Source organism: Oreochromis aureus, linkage group 19 (genome assembly GCF_013358895.1).
Source record: "Oreochromis aureus strain Israel breed Guangdong linkage group 19, ZZ_aureus, whole genome shotgun sequence".
Classification (NCBI taxonomy): domain Eukaryota; kingdom Metazoa; phylum Chordata; class Actinopteri; order Cichliformes; family Cichlidae; genus Oreochromis; species Oreochromis aureus.
In genome coordinates this window covers 17,589,875-17,606,689 of record NC_052960.1, presented here as the reverse complement: position 1 = coordinate 17,606,689, position 16,815 = coordinate 17,589,875, and the positions used below count along the sequence as shown (strand labels likewise).

The window sequence follows — 16,815 nt, the reverse complement described above, 5'->3', positions numbered from 1 at the left end:
TAAAATAAATATCAATCTGAATTCTGTTTTAACACTTAAATTACCTTTGTAAGAAGAAACAAAGAACACTTTAGAGTTCTTTCTTATGTTGATTGAAATATAGATATTTTTAGGTTCCCAACAGTGCGTTAATATGCAGGATCTGGTTGATACCAATATTTTATGCCAAGATATGTGAATTTAATAAATTATAAATAACACAAAAAAATAATGCATTGTTCAGTAGACATCTAATTAATATGGAATGATTAGAAGTTGGTCCCTTAGGGACTAATTATTATGTTCATTTTACTTCTTGTTTTTTTATAAATATCTTCTATGAAAATTTCATTCAAAATGAAAGAGTAATGAAGAAAACTGTGTTCTTGCAACAGCCTGCTAGTAACAAATTGTTTAAATTTACGATTTAAAATAGGTTCGTTGCTAAGTTATATGTAGTCGCAGCATTGGTTCATCCATTGGGTTTAGATGGCTTTTTTAATGCTCGAATAATTCATAGGTCAAACTTGCACAGTAAATGTCATAGGTATGTTTGTTTACATGCTTGCAGATGTTTTTGCTCACTAAATTTTAATTATTTAATGATGAAAGGCAAGTGAGCTCTGTGGAAGTAAGGAAAAGTGTGCATGACTAATAAATGTGTGCTGCTAATTAAATAATTGTATATTTGTTTGTTCCCACCACATTTTTGTTATATATAGGACAATAAGGTGATGTTTCTTTCTGTGTGTTACTTTGTGTGCTTCCTGCTCTTTTTCCTATGAGTTTCCTAAACTGAAGACTGACACTCTCTGGTTTTACAAGCTGCTGTTTGTAGTTCAAACAGGAAACATGAGCGCTTGCTTCCTCTTCTCTGCGTGTGCATGCCTGGTTTGGATTTGCTTTGGTGCAGATGGTGTTTAAATAGAAATATAAAAAGAATCAACTTCTACCAGTTATACAGTGCAGTGGAGCATAATTAGTGTATTTTTTTCCAAAGAAGTACAATTAAGATTTAATTTTGAATGTTCTCATTTTTTGTCAATTAACCTTAATAAAACATGAAAAATTAAAGGATTCAGTTCCCATCACTCAACCTGTGTTTCTTATATTAAAGTATAATCAGGACTCAATATTTAGACATAACTCTACACGCCTTGGTATAGTAATTATTACTATATAATTAATCTCCAAATTTTTTTCCTGATGATTTCTAATGAGTTCTATTTCACTGATTAGATTATTTCACTGTATTCCTGGCCTTTCTGCTTTATTCAGTTGTTACGACATCTGAGAGTAGCAGAGCAGCCCTAGTTTTAAGGTTTTCCTGCTTGCTGCTGGTGAAGGTTCTTTTAACCTACTGTTGTGAAATGTTTTGGTTTGTTCAGTTTTACCTCATACGTGTGGCTTTCTGTTTAGTGGGAGCTGTTGGGTCCAGTTCAGCTCTAAATCAGATTTACTCATTATACAACATCAAGTTAATGAATCTTCTAGAACATATAATCATTTATAAATGATTATATCATGATGCTTGAGTAAATCTTGATTTGAGCTGACTTTTTAAACACTTCCTGTCACTTTGTGGTTTCTAACTTTCATGTCTTTTGCAGCACGTAAAGACGGGCGCTCTAAAGGACCCTCTTCTGGATGACCACGGTGACTTTAACAGGATGTGTGAGGCCATGAAAAAGATTGGTCTGAACGACACAGAGAAGCTGGACCTGTTCAGGGTTGTCGCTGGTGTCCTGCATCTGGGCAACATTGATTTTGAGGAAACAGGCAGCTCTTCGGGTTAGATAAACATTATCTGTGCATTACCTTGCAACACATTTAGAATAATATGAGGTCATTTTCAAGAACTTTGACTTTTTGTGTGGGGTAGGGATTTTTTATTTTTTTTGCTGTAGCTTGTTTTTTTTTTTAATGTTTATCTTCTCAGAAGCAGTTAGTCATTTCTGAGACCAGCATCGTCCAGTTTTACCGTGTTTTTCTGTTTTCTCTACTTCACAGGATTTTTTTTAAATTTCAAAATATGCTATTAAACTTAATAAGCAGCCCGTAGTAATGAGCAAAACAAATCAATATCTATTTACTTTTTTATTGAATAGCACATGGAATCCAATATGGAGTTTTAAGAAAAGTGTCACCACAGATAAATCTGAAGTGGTGATGAAAAGAGCATCTGTTACCCGAGTAAACATGAGCTCGTGTTCCATTTATTTTTCTTCCTCATTCTTTCTCATTCTGTGTCTATAATCAAAATCTCTGTGAGTGTACTTTCAAACTCCTCTGGGTGCCCAGTTTCTCTCTCACTTCGGTACAGTTCTCGCTCACACAAACTCCTTGTTAGAACACTTAGTCGTGCTCGGTGCTGCTATAAATCAAATTCCCCAAAAAGTTAGGACGCTCTGTAAAATATAAATGAGAACAGAATGCAGTGATTTGCTAATTTATTACATTTTACTGTTTCATGAAAACATGAATTTGATAGAAGCAACAAATATCAGAAAAGTTGGGACAGCTCCATGTTTACCACTGTGTAGCATCCCCTCTTCTTTTAGCAACAGTCTGTAAATGTCTGAAAAAGGAGGAACAATGTTGCTGAGGTAGGAATGATGTTGGTTGTCTGATATTGGGTACTAGCTGTTTAACAGTCCCGAGTTTTGACTGTCATTTCGTCCATTTAATGATGCATCAAATGGTTTTAGTTGGTGAAAGGTCTGGAGTACAGGTGGGTCAGTTCAGCATCCAGACTCTTCTACTATGAAGCCATGCTGATGTAATAGATGCGCTATGTGGTTTTGCATTGTCTTGCTGAAATATGCAAGGCCTTCTCTGAAAAACATGTCTTGATGGGAGCATATGTTGCTCTAAAACCTTTATATACCTTTAAGCATTGATGGTGTCTTTCCAGGTGTGCACACTGCCAATTCCATAGGCACCGATGCATCAACGATGCAGGCTTTTAAACTTGATAACAAGCTGGATAATCCTCGTCCTCTTGAAGATGCGGAGTCTATATTTTCCAAAAAGAATTTCACATTTCAATTCATCTGAGCACAGAACAGTTTTCCACTTTGCCTCAGTTCATTGTACATGAGTTTTGACACAGAGAAAATGGCAGCGTTTCTATATTGCGTTCAAATATGGCTGCTTCTTAGCATGATAGAGCTTTAACCTGCAGTTTCGGTGAACTGTATTCACAGACAGTTAATTTTGGTGTTCCTGAGCCTGTGATTTCCAAAACAGACTCCTGTTTTTTTTAATACAGTGCTGCAAGAAGGCTCAAAGATCAGAGGCATCCAATGTTGACTTTCAGCCTTGTCTTGTACACACAGAGCTTTCTCCAGATTCCCTGAATCTTTTCATGATACAGATAATGAGATATTTAAAGTCTTTGAAATTTTATGTGTGGGAAAAGTATTCCAAAAATGTGCCATAATTTGTAGACAGTTTTTTTACGTATTGATGATCCTCTGACTTTTTTCCCTTTTAGAAAGCTGTCTTTTTATATCTTGTCCCAACTTTTTTGAGATGTTTTGCCGGCATCAATATCTAAAAAAAGGGGAAATATTTTTCTTAAAATGCTAGATTTTCTCAATTCAAACATTTGTTATGTTCTATTGTGACTAAAATAAGGTCTTATGAGATTTGCTTGTAAGATGCATTCTGTGTTTACTTACACTTTGAACAGCATCACGATTTTTTTAAATTGTGGGCAGTTGGCAAATTAAATATTTTTTTACTTACCTACCTTTCTTATAGTACAACTTGATTAAGTTTGGTTACCAAAACAAAACTCAGAAAAATGAGTCTTACTATTCCAGTTAGCTGAGTATAACGACGTAGAGAAGGACAGTCTTGCACATACAGAACCAAACTTTGCTATAAAAAGTCCTTTTTAATGCTTATGTGTGTTGCTATTTGTCTTAGGTGGTTGTGTCCTAAAGAATCAGTGCAACGACTCTCTTCAGTACTGTGCTGATTTGTTGGGGCTGGATCAGGATGACCTACGCGTCAGCCTCACAACCAGGGTGATGCTCACTACAGCAGGGGGCGCCAAAGGAACAGTTATCAAGTAAGAGGAACGGCACAGTTTTGATCTTTTTTTGAGTGTTTTTGTTTAGAGACAAAGTTCATTTTATTAGGAAGCCACAGTCGTTTCAATCAGTCTGAACTCACTGAACTGACTGAAGAAATATACTGCAGATAAAATGTCTGTAGTCAGGGAATACTATTAGACTAAAATTCAAATAATAAAATTCAAATAAGACCAGCAGTGGTAAGACGGGCTTTACTCTACTTAATCCTGGCAGTGAACAAAATCGAATTAATATAAGTACTAAGTCAGTTACAGCCTTGTCTATTTGAGTACACCAGTCACACAAATGTATATTAATACTTTTAGTATTTTAACTAGTCAAGCTTTGTTATTGTGATTTTTTTTTTGTCGGGTTAAATTGAGCATGTTCAGACTAGAATATGGCATTCGCAGTGCTCTTGTGTCATTTTTGTGATGATGTGGTGTTGGAGTGATGGGGCCAGGTTTGGTAAATTAATATTTCAGGAGGGCCAGATGCTGGCCTGGCCTGGAAGTATTTTCTCCACATAAATAATGCAGCCTGTATCTGAGGAGGCAGGGAGGGGAGCATGGCTGCAGTACAGTACAAGCCCGGGTGTCAAGGGAGCAGGTGGAGATAAGGGGGGGGTTGGTTTTGTCATTAAGCCTCAGACAAATCCACCCTGGCCCTGTAAGGCTGAGGATAACAGAGGGGGCGGTGAATGCATTGGGGTGTGCATGAAACATTGCAACAGATAAATACGCCTGTCACTGAGATAAACTGTAAAGATCTCATGTGTTTTCACTGCAGTCTATTACTACTGTTACTGTTTGTAATGGATAAGGGCTTTTTGGATTGGGTTGGGTGCGTTGAATATCAACAGAAAATAGAGGTAAAGATACGGCAAGAGCGAAACCTTTTTAATGAAATTCATCTGCTTTCCAGTTGGGACTGCCGAGTTGAACTCTTAGCCACTGTGGAGCTGCACTTTGTCATCAGTCCCCTCTTTAAATATTTAAAAATAAAGTTTAAGTTCAAGGTTCAGATTTTAATTTGAATATCTTGTCTTTGGCACAGAACTCCACATTTTTAAGAATAACCTGGAACAAAAGGTGGAACGATACTGGGCAGCAAAAAGTGTCACATCGACGCAACAAAACTTTTGGTTTAATTATAAAAAGTAAAAGAGGGAGGTTTAATAAGACACAGGCATGTCCCAGTTTCGGACTGTGTCAATGCCCCACTTTGTGTCTCTCTCCAGGGTGCCTCTAAAGGTGGAGCAAGCAAACAATGCCCGCGATGCCCTGGCCAAGGCTGTGTACAGCCGCCTCTTCGATCACGTGGTCAAACGAGTGAACCAGTGCTTCCCCTTCGAGACCTCCTCCAACTTTATTGGAGTGTTGGACATTGCTGGGTTTGGTAATAATATACAGAAAAAAATCTAAATTTACTGTATAATTTCTTTTTCTACTGGCTGTCTTTAACATTTAATCCACTAACGTAAAAACTTTTCATTTTCTTAATTAATTAAAATGTGTTTTCTGTTTATTTCTTCTTAGAGTATTTTGAGCATAACAGCTTTGAGCAGTTCTGTATCAATTACTGCAATGAGAAACTGCAACAGTTCTTCAACGAACGTATTCTCAAGGAGGTGGGTGAGCTCTGGGTGAATTGAGGTGATTTTGGGGCGGTTTACTTCTTTATCCTGGGAAACCTGCCACATCATGTCACTGATAAGCCAGACTTACTGACTCTTTCATGAGGCAGGTGGAAGTTGTTGGCATGCTAAGCTTTTCTTTTGTTTCTTTCTCTGTTTTCTCACTTTTATCCTCACCCCCATCCCTCTCATGCAGTCTCTCATTAGAATACTAATTTCTCAAGGGACACGATAAGGCATGTTTCTCTCCTGTGATCTCTTAACGTTATTCTCTTCCAAGGTCTCCAATTAGTGTGCCACAATTCTGGCTTTAGCCTCTTTCTCGTTATCTGAATCACATATTGTTGGTTCGATGTTTCTATTCTTTTTTGGAGATGGATATTGTTATGGATATTGGATATTGTAAGGCCACTCAGAATAATCTGAATTAACTTTTACAAACTTTTAGAGTAAGTCTTGTTTTCAGTGTTGATTTTTGATATTTAATCATGTTTTTACAGGAGCAAGAGCTCTATCAAAAGGAAGGGCTGGGTGTGAATGAGGTGCATTATGTTGACAACCAGGACTGCATAGGTGAGTCTGTGCCAGCTTCTTTGCTTTGACCACATCTCCTCCTGAAGCTGATAAAATGGCTGATTTCAGCTGTTCCCAAATGACCAAAAGGGAACTTTGTCCTGTGATGAAGTATTTGTTAAAGCACCGCCCAAAATGTGGTAATATCTTTTGGAAGAATGGTGTTTAATCCCTCCAGAGACTTTATGTTGCTTTGCTTTTTTTCTTTAATTTGTTACCTGGTATCTGTCCGTACCTTGGATGGTTCTCGTAAGTGAAAACGGGTCGATAGACTGACACTCTGGGGCATCATAACCATGAAGTGTCACCTTTGAGAGCTGGCGCTGCAAAATAGCAAATGTACAGAGATTGTTGTGACTCTCTGTAGAGCTCACACACCACAAATGTACCGAGGTTAGTTCAAGTGTAACATCAGCTCACCCACATGACATTAATTTGGGCCATTCCTCTAGGCTTCGCGTCACAGCAGCGAAAATACACCTGTCAGGGGGACAAAAATACCGACTTCTCATTATCCTCGGAGCTGGCACATCCCTGTGTCTGAAGGGAGCAAGCGCGATGAGTATTCGTGGGTTTCACGGCCCTATTGTGCTATGAGAAGCCGGCGAAATGATACCCCCCCCCCCGCCCCTTGTTGTCGTTGCCTATGTCCTCGAGTGAATCCTCGAATTAATGGGCTGAAGTAGTCAGTGTATCAAGGTGAAGCAGTTTGATTTGTATTTCAAAGGCTGTGATTATTCAGGTTTGAGGTTAACTGACAGCCATGAATAACATTTATGACTTGCAAATGACCATTTGGGTTGGCCATTAATTCACTCATCAATCTTCAGGATTTATGCACAGGTGCTTGTTCATGCAAATTTTTTTTTTCGGAGGTCCTTGGCCATTAGATTATTTTCTAGGCGCAGGATGTCAGATGAATAATTCAGTTATTTGGCTAAATGAGCATCCTGACGAACATTTTGTGCTCTGAATATTCATATTCCAGAAATGATAAGCAGTGGAAATTTCCAATAAATCTATATTGAGGAACAGAATGTTTTGTGATTTTTTTTCCAACTTGTTTCATAATTGCTTTTGTGATTTCCACATTATTCTAAGTGAATGCTCTTTGTTGTTTGTAAAGACGTCTTTAATTTTTTAAACTTTAAGGATGAATGGATATCACTTGCTTTGAGGTGTTAACATAAATTATTTTTCAGATCTTGTCAGCTAACATTAAGGATAATAGGAATGAAAGGATTGTTATTCACAAAAATTCTGTCTGGACTTAATGTCACAATACTGTGGCTGATGGACAAATATTTGACGTTTCCAGATCTAGTGGAAGCAAAGCTGACGGGAATCCTGGACATTTTGGATGAAGAGAACCGTCTTCCGCAAGCCAGTGACCAACACTTTGCACAGGCTGTTCACAGCAAGCATAAAGACCACTTCAGACTCACGGTCAGACTTCATCCTTTCTCTCTTGTTATTCACTTTTCCCTTCTTTTTTTGCTTTTTCTCCTTTGTTCTCTTATTATTCATTCTTTGTTAGACTAGAGACTGGACTGTCATCGTAATCATTCTTATGCTTCCTGTTTGTGCGTCATTCACAAAAGTGTTGTAACAATCTTACTCCCTCCCTCTGTCGCTGCCTTTGCTGCTATTGTTTGTCACTTCGCCTGTATTTCTGCATGCATGAAATCTTTTTAAATATGTTGCGTTGACACTAGTTCGGGCTTAAGATAAGAGGAGGCTGCTTGCAGCCACACTACAGTGGGGAGCGTTGATACTCAGATATATAGATATTAATAGAGAGAAGAATTTAATCCAAGAGCTAAACTCTGCTATGCAGTGTACATAGGTTCTTAATGATGTTCATTTACTAACCTAATGCCCTGTAAACCCTGTAAAAATCCTGAGCTGCAAAGACATTTCACATTTAAAGTGAAATCATCTGATCCAGGTTACACCTGTTAAATAGCTAATGATGAAGATAAAGAAGCCCTGAGCACTCAGTCGTCATGTGGACAAACAAAAGTCTGCTGTAGACATGATGATGGATGGGTTTAGTATGAAATCAATATATATGTGTTTTAGCATGATATGATTTACTTTGATCGTCTCTGTCTTAGGTTCCCAGAAAGTCAAAGCTGACCGTTCACAGGACTCTCCGAGATGACGAAGGCTTTATCATCAGACACTTTGCTGGAGCAGTCTGCTATGAAACAGTAATTATTAACACTCATTATCACGTATGGCTATTGGGACTGAGTTGTACTGACAAGATCCAATATGAAAATATGTTTCACCTCTATTTATACACAAAGTTCATAAGTATTTTTGGTATTTTGCCTCTGTACACCACCACATTGGAAAGCAGTTCTATGGCCAGATGAGCCCTGTTCCCTTGTTATTCCATGCCAAAATATGAAGATAAAAGTTCTGGAGACAATTCCAAGTATTGAACTTTTGTTCCGTTGGCTGCTCAGTGGAACTAAGGTCTAGAATCAAGATGCATCTATTCATGAATGTCATGAATGGAAATACAGGGGCTTAGAATAAGGAGCAAACCACTAGTTACAACCAGGAACAGAAAAATTAGATTAGACTTTTCCAGAAAACACCTTAAACGCCTGCAAAGTTTTGTAAAAATTCTCTGGACAGATGAGACCAAGATGAACTTGTAATAATGGTAAAAGAAACATATGGATAAGCAATGAAGGGGTTAATGATATGAAGCATAGCACATTATTTTTCATACTTGTTGAAGCCAATGTTATGGCATGGTACCAGGTCACTACTGTTTATCGATGATGTGACTGCTGATAGAAATATCTCTGTGCTCAGATTCAGCCAAATGCTCTAAAACTGATCAGACAGAGCTTCACAATCCAAATGGATAATGATCCAAATCATTGCAAAAGCAACCTGAGAGTGTCTCAAGGTAAAGAAATGGGATATTCTTCAGTGACCAAGTCAGTCGCCTGATCCCAAACCAACATAGCATGCACAAACAAGCAGCTGAAGGAGGCTGCAGTAAACAGCAGCGTCCTGTCTGAACAACTGAAGGGAGGAAACACAGTATTTGGTGATGTTCATGGGTTCTATACCTAAAGTATTTAAAACATTCATTATATTAATATACTATTTGGGCCTATGAATGAAATTGACCTTAACAGTTTATTCAATTCTTTTGTTACACCCCTTAAATAAAGCTGAACGTCTGCACTTTAATCACACCCTTACTGTTTGATTTAAAGCCCACTGTGGTGGTGTAGAGAGGCACAACTACAAATACTGTGTCATTGTCCATAATTGTTAGAAACCTGAATATTAATGTCTCTTAGAAAGTTGCCATTCGAGAGGCATTGAAGCAAAATAGATGACATATTAAGCATGCAGCTTGTTATTTTTATTTATTTTTGTTATTGAGTTATTGGTTTTTTCACAGTTATTAATTTTTTAATGCGTAAGATAGATAGTTAAAAACATTCTTATGACAGTGAATTAAAAACACACGTGTTGTCCTGGTACAACATGTTCTGTACGTTTTACTGACTGACACATCCTGCATTTGGTTTGACCTCTATTAATATGTATAAAGGTCTTTCGTGATTGTACATGTATGGATTTGTCTGTGTGCACTCTCAGATTCGGTTTGTGGAGAAGAATAATGATGCCCTCCACATGTCCTTGGAAAGCTTAGTTTGTGAATCAAAAGACAAATTTGTTCGAGAGCTGTTTGAGAACTCCAATACCTCCAAGGACTCCAAACAGAAGGCGGGGAAGCTCAGCTTCATCAGCGTTGGGAATAAGTTCAAGGTCAGAGTGACGGTTAAAGGTAGTTTCTTGATTGTTAGAAAAAGTCCTTGAACATAAACATATCATAACTACACGTGAACAAAACCCCTTAACTTTACCAAAAACTTTAAATATTGCACTTTTTCATACCAAACACTAAGACACTATAATATTTCATATTGTTGTATCACATGTCGTCCAAATTAAAGATGAAATGCTTTAATTTTGACTTTTGTACATCCTGGAATTTTTCCACTGTTTCATTATGTAGGTTTACATTTTGAATTTTATTTTCCTGATTTAAGAAATTTGTTGTTTTAGACCATTTAAAAGTAAAAACACAATTATCACTATCGTTATTAGGTTTCAGATTTGTGATTTTAAAACATCCAGACCTTTCCTGTGACTTTTCTCCTTTCCACTCTTCTTCTCATCCCTGTTTCCCTTCCTTTATTCAAGGTCCCCCTCTTAGATATCCTCCAGTCTTCCAATTCTTTCCTCTGAGAAATCCTTCCTTGGTGGATAAAGCTGGATAAAGTCAGCTTGAGGTATACTAGAGAGGAGTTAGAAAGCAGGGCTAGTGGAAAGAAATAAAAGAAAGAAGAGATGAGACACTCGGGGTTTCACACAAAAGCGAAAGTACACAACTTTCAAGTGCATTTCTTACGTATCACAGAGACCAAAGTAATACAAGGCTGCTCATGACTTATCTCCCAGCTCCATGTGTTGGGCTGTCTTTTTCAATGAATAAAAAGTGTTTGTGCACCATTTCAAACCTTTACATCATCGCACCATCTTTTCAAAGTCTCTGAGTTTCTGTATTACTAACGTAGCTTCTTTGTCATCATCACTTATTCACCAGATGTGGACTCATGCACAAGGACTGCGTGCATCCTCTTTTACAAAGAGATAAACAGCTAGATTGTGTTATAGGGAGAGAAAATTAGAAAGATAAATATCCTTTGTTGTAATGATCAGTCTCTTTGCATAAAAGAGATATATTTACAGTGCTTTGAGTCTTGCATGACTGTATATAACTGCTCCCCATACTGTACGTGTTCTCCAGCATGTGTGTCTTGGCGACCTTCACCACAAATACCCAAAATAAAAAATAAGCATTTCCTTTTGTCTGTTTTAACACACAGACCCAACTGAACCTGCTGCTGGAGAAACTTCGTAGTACTGTAAGTAAAATTTACATCTCTGTTTCGCCGTGTATTTTCTATCCTCCTTCTCAGAATCTAAAACACCTTTTACAAAAAGAAAAGAGGCATTATTACAGCCTTTGTGTGTACTGTGCACACAAAATGCATGTTATAAAATGCATTTTGTGTATGTTTCACCAATATTTCCTAATTAATCTTGGTTTTAACAGGGTTCAAGTTTCATCCGCTGTGTAAAACCCAATCTGAAGATGGTCAGCCACCAGTTTGAAGGAGCTCTTATTCTCTCCCAGCTGCAATGCTCAGGTAAAACCAAAACAGTTTTTTGATTAAATAGTTATAATTTATCATCTTTAAGAGAATTAAAATACTTCCAGTTTAGCTCCACTGTTAATGGAGGAGTTTCAACAGGTTAGTCTGACTTGCTCTTTGAAGCAATTCAGATGGTTTCAAGGTGGGAGTGGGATTATTTCAGTGATTGGCTCTGAGCCTTTTTTATTTGCGGTGGTAATGGGCACAATAACACTTGAAGTCAAGTGGGAGTCTACATGTATTGTGATATTTGCAGATGATATTGTGAAATGTTTCATTCTTCTTGGAGACGAGAAGAATGAACGTCACTAGAAGAAAGACAGATGAGAGGGAGACAGGTGGAATGGTGAAGATAGAAGTAAGAAAGGTGGTGTAGTAGTTTAAATATCTGGGATCATAGTACACAAGAGAGGGGAAGAAGAGAGTGCAGGTAGGGTGGATTGGATGACAGAAGGACAGCAGCAAGAGTGAAAGGTTTTCTGGATGGTAGTGAGATTTGCTATGGTGTTTGGAGATGGTGGTACTAAAGAAAAGACAGGAGGCCTAGCTGGAAGTGCCCAAGTTACAGACTCAAGATGGTTTGGACATGTACAGAGGAGGGATAGAAAATATTTGGGTAAAGGGTGCTGGCATTTTGCTTTACATTGCTAATAAAAATAGTTTTTTATGTGCCAGTACATCCTGCTACTGCAGAACTGCTGTAATAATGTCAATAATTAATGTCAATATAATCCTGCAACAGCCTGAATGAGAACACATTAAAGTAGATTGTGCTATTGTGCCCCTCTTGGATAGGCATGGAGGTTTTCTCACGTACATGCATGTACATACAGACATTGACATGTTACCCGTCAGGGATGATGTGTTTTTCTGATTACCTTCTCTCTTTGTGTGTTTCTCTTGATTAGGAATGGTGTCGGTGTTGGACCTGATGCAGGGGGGCTTCCCCTCCAGGGCTCCTTTCCATGAGCTTTACAACATGTATAAGCAGTATATGCCGGATAAGCTTACACGGCTGAATCCTCGGCTTTTCTGCAAGGTGGGCTTAAGTTGAATAGTTTTCTGTTTCACTGAAGAAATCCAGCGTCCACTGTCAAGTTTCAATAACAAGCTAATCTGTTTAAAGTAAACCCTAATTAGTTGTGCAATTTGCAATGAAAAAAAAAGCCACACTGACCCACTTGAGAAATGATTAACAAATATAAACAGTTTAGTAGCCTAAAATCCTGCACTTATACAATATTGTTGAGTCATTGAATGTTGTTCTGTTATTTCTTTAGGCTTTGTTCAAAGCTCTAGGATTGAATGATAAGGACTTCAAGTTTGGACTGACACGGGTGTTCTTCCGCCCTGGAAAGGTAAAATATTAATGTTGTAGATCATTACATACGAATCTGTTAGCCGTATTATGTTCATTATTACTAAATTTGACTGAATTATAACATGACATTTGGCTGTGTGTGTGCATCAGTTTGCCGAGTTCGACCAGATCATGAAGTCCGATCCAGACCACCTCGCAGAGCTGCTGAAGAAAGTCAACAAGTGGCTGTTGTGCAGCCTCTGGAAGAAGGTCCAGTGGTGCTGCTTGTCTGTCATCAAACGTAGGTTCAATTCGTGAAGAACTTAAAATAAGTAGCCAACCAGCTTTAGATATACCAGCAATAATATTTGTAATGTAGTCAAATAATTTCAGTTTTCTTTGCGTTATGTCATTCCTCTGCTTTTGCTGTAGTTTATTTGAAATCATTTACCATCTTTTAAGGAGACTGGACAAACATGAAATTACTGTTGAACATTAGCAGCCTCTTTGTAGCTTAAATAGAGAGTCCCTTTGTGCTGCCGTACACTTCGTCGCCTGGGTTTGTGCTTTTACACTGATTTTTCTTTCAGAACATTAAATGAAGCAGCCTCCAGCAAGATTGAATAGTATTCTAAAAGCAGTTCCTTGTACCATTACAGTCAGTGCCAAGCTATTGATTTCCACAATTTAACAAAGTGCAGGCTGGCTTCTGTGTGTATGTGCAAAAGCATAAAATGAAATTACATGGCAGCTATAACAGAACGCTGCCTCTGCTTGACCACATACTCTGTGGATAAGTGGCCTGAGTAAATTTATACCCCTGGTCCTGGACACTTATTATTTCCTTCCTGTGATTTCAGCGCTTCATCTTATTATCGCTGCTTTGTTTGTGTGGGTGAGCAGGTGAAAGAAAGCCTTTTATAGTGTACTGCTGCTGGTTAATAATACCTATTATAGTAGTTTGTGCACTGATTTATTAACAGTTGTGTCATAATTGTAACTTTACTTCGACGCTCACTCTCAAGGTTTTCTGGTGTTTATCTTTTAAAGTATTGTTTTTACTACTGCACATCATATTTTATTTGATTCTTCAAAACCTTGTCCTTGCATAACCTATTACTAGAGCAGGATTGTTATGCCACCAAGTACAAAGATGTATATAGATTATATAGGATTAAAGGTATGCAGTCATTGAAAGTAGGTTTAATTCTATGCTTTGTGAAAAAGTATTTTTTTTCCTTTTTCCTCCCAACAATAGTTAAGAACAAGATGAGTTACAGAGCTGTGGCCTGCATCAAGATTCAAAAGACTGTCCGCATGTGGTTGTCTAAGAAGAAGCATAAGCCACGGTGAGTCTCCTCCTGTTCCTGGGACCCAGAACATAGACAAGCCCACAAACACATGCAGCATCATTTCTGCTTTTCTGTACCATTTGCTGTCTTTTTTTCACTTTGCACTCTCGGTTTGCTTTTTCTTGAAACTGGTTCACATTTGGTAGGTTTTGATGGCTTTCCTACATCAAGCATGTGCAAGTTTAAATCAATCTAAAAAGTCATCAGTGGACTGTGGAGAAATGGAGTGTCACTATATGGGAAGTGTCTCACTGTACATGGGTTTTCAGATAGTTCCTCGCAATGAGATTTTGATTGAGAGTGGGTGAGTGGCAGTTTGTGCACAGGAAAAGTTTATGCTGGCATTCACACATTTATATCAACAGTTCCACAAAAGAATTGAGAATTGAGTTCATGTGTAGTATGCAAATAAAATGAATCCAAAGATGAGGAAACCATTCATTGATCTTTTAATTCCTTTCAAGTGCTAAAATGCAAAGGCATCACTTTCTTTTCACATAAATGAAGGATGTAATAATAGAGGGAAAACTAAAATGCATTTTCCTCAGTTGGACTAAATGAGGTCTTTAACAGGGTTATTTTATTAGCGGTCATTAGAATAAAACTCTTATGCTTTCATTTCTTAGTAATATACTCATTTGTAAGCCTGCATTTTTTTCACGGCTCACAGAATCGATGGTATGGTGAAGGTTCGAAGCCTGAAGAAACACATGGAAAGGTTCAATGAGGTGGTGAACGGGCTGAAGGAGGGAAAACAGGAGATGGCCAAGCAAGTTCAGGAGCTGGCTGCCGCCATAGATGCTCTGTTAGCGAAGATAAAGGTGAGGACTTTTAATTTTTGGTTCAAAGCATAAGACACTCTGAGTATTCTCTGTATGTACTGTATGTGGGATATTTTGCTCTTTTGAACTATGTACTTTAAGTAAGGGAAGATTTTTCAGATCAGATAGATTGCTTTAAGCCTTACTGCCTCATATTTATTGTATGTTGCTACCTGCATGCACACTTTTAGCTCTGTGGCACTGACAGCCTTCTTTTAGACAAAGACCTCATCCTGGAGTTATACACTATAGTCTGTCTTGCAGCGGCCATTCTCATTCTATCCTCCAGAATCAATATTTTCACTCACCTGAGGATAAAAAGAAGAGCTTGTAGAGCAAGATTCGTCTTCTCTCCAATAATTTAATTTAGCGGGGTTGTTTTTCTAAATGATCGGACTTGGCTATTGAAATCCCAGCCCTCCCCGTGCAATAAGCACCCACCTTATTGGACCCTCTAGGTACAGCAAATCATCCGGGCATCTGGGCACTGTATTCTCCAGTAGTTTTGATTTTCTCTTTGGTAGTGGCCTGTATCTAATTAACAAGTTAGAGAGCTCATAGGTTCCTTGAAGTATCCTGACTCACACTAAAGAACCATTGACTCCTAGCTCTTTCTCCCCCCTCTATCCCAATAAGCCACTCCGCCCCCCTAATGTCGATTTGTTAGCCTATTAAGACCCCTGCTGTTGACACTTACGGTGTTCTAAGTATGTAGAAGTTGTTTATGGCATGACACCTCGTTGTGAATAATGCATGAGATGCCAGTGCCTGTCAGTCAGACCATTGTACAATAGGGACAAGACCTTGTCATCTTCCCTCCCTGTGATGCTGTTAGTGGCTCATTCTTATGAATGTGCACAATATGGTGACCTCTTCTCCCCCTGCTGATTGTCTGACAAGTGCGTGGAGAAGTGGGCATTGTGGCTGTGGCACTCAAGTGACACGTACACACAGTGTCAGTCAGTGTCTAACTTGTAGCCACATGGGATGGTTGTGCTATGGAATCAGAAAAGTGTGGCAAGTTTGGGCATTTGTGACTCTTCTTTATGATTCAAATTCAAATCAGCACAGGGCGTATTTTCATTCTAGCACACTCATGCTAGCCTGCTAACATCCTATGGGCATTTGATCAGTTTTTAATACTGATAAATACATTGTGAGAACCATGTTTGAACTCCACTCAGACCTGAGGCCCAAAATCTGATGGTTGAACAGCTGAATAAAGACATGTATTTCTACTTTATCCTTTGCAATCATGCTTTGCTGTTTTGTCGAACGACTAGACCACAGTGATGACCAGGAAGGAGATCGACACGGAGTATCAGGGACTGGTGAAACGTTCAGAGCAGCTGCTTGCTTCCATGCAAAAGAAGAAGCAGGAGGAAGAGGAGAGAGAGAGGCTGAAATGCATCGAGGAGGAGATGGAGAAAGAGAGAAAGAGCAGGGAGCAGGAAGAGCAGCGACGCAAACAGGAGGAAGAAGAGAGACGACTGTAAGTGTTGTGTATAATGTACAGTGATTCCCCTAGTATTGCCTTGGGAGAAACAAACTACTACTCCACACCAAGAAACCAGAAGAAGAAAAACTAACAGTCTAATTTACGTACACTCATTTTATACAGAGTGGAGTACAAAGAAGAGCAGATGGGTAAAGTGCAGACAATGTTTCAATTTGCCAAAAAAAGCATAAGTGCAATAAAAGCTGCAGGGAAGCTAGTCCTGCACAGAGCTCTAACAGCTCTCCTGAGAAGCACAGATAAAACGCTGCAAGGTTAGATGTAAAATAAATATGTTCAGCTCCACTCAATCGTT

At 38.4% G+C, this 16,815-nt stretch overlaps 1 protein-coding gene across 4 annotated transcripts in view; it reads left to right on the top strand.

Moving 5' to 3' along the window:
- The window catches only part of myo6b (myosin VIb), a 36,904-nt gene that overhangs the window by 9,351 nt on the left and 10,738 nt on the right, over positions 1–16,815 (top strand). For 2 of the 4 annotated variants that reach the window (XM_039603399.1, XM_031758295.2), the window contains 17 exons: positions 702–710; positions 1,590–1,770; positions 3,913–4,057; positions 5,302–5,459; positions 5,600–5,691; positions 6,198–6,270; positions 7,589–7,716; positions 8,388–8,483; positions 9,907–10,077; positions 11,202–11,240; positions 11,432–11,525; positions 12,440–12,570; positions 12,812–12,889; positions 13,003–13,132; positions 14,090–14,180; positions 14,854–15,004; positions 16,288–16,496. In XM_039603399.1, the coding sequence (XP_039459333.1) occupies positions 702–710; positions 1,590–1,770; positions 3,913–4,057; positions 5,302–5,459; positions 5,600–5,691; positions 6,198–6,270; positions 7,589–7,716; positions 8,388–8,483; positions 9,907–10,077; positions 11,202–11,240; positions 11,432–11,525; positions 12,440–12,570; positions 12,812–12,889; positions 13,003–13,132; positions 14,090–14,180; positions 14,854–15,004; positions 16,288–16,496 (1,976 nt within the window). Of the gene's footprint in view, positions 1–701; positions 711–1,589; positions 1,771–3,912; positions 4,058–5,301; positions 5,460–5,599; positions 5,692–6,197; positions 6,271–7,588; positions 7,717–8,387; positions 8,484–9,906; positions 10,078–11,201; positions 11,241–11,431; positions 11,526–12,439; positions 12,571–12,811; positions 12,890–13,002; positions 13,133–14,089; positions 14,181–14,853; positions 15,005–16,287; positions 16,497–16,815 lie in introns of those variants that run through there. The other 2 variants (XM_031758296.2, XM_039603400.1) reach the window with 2 other exon arrangements.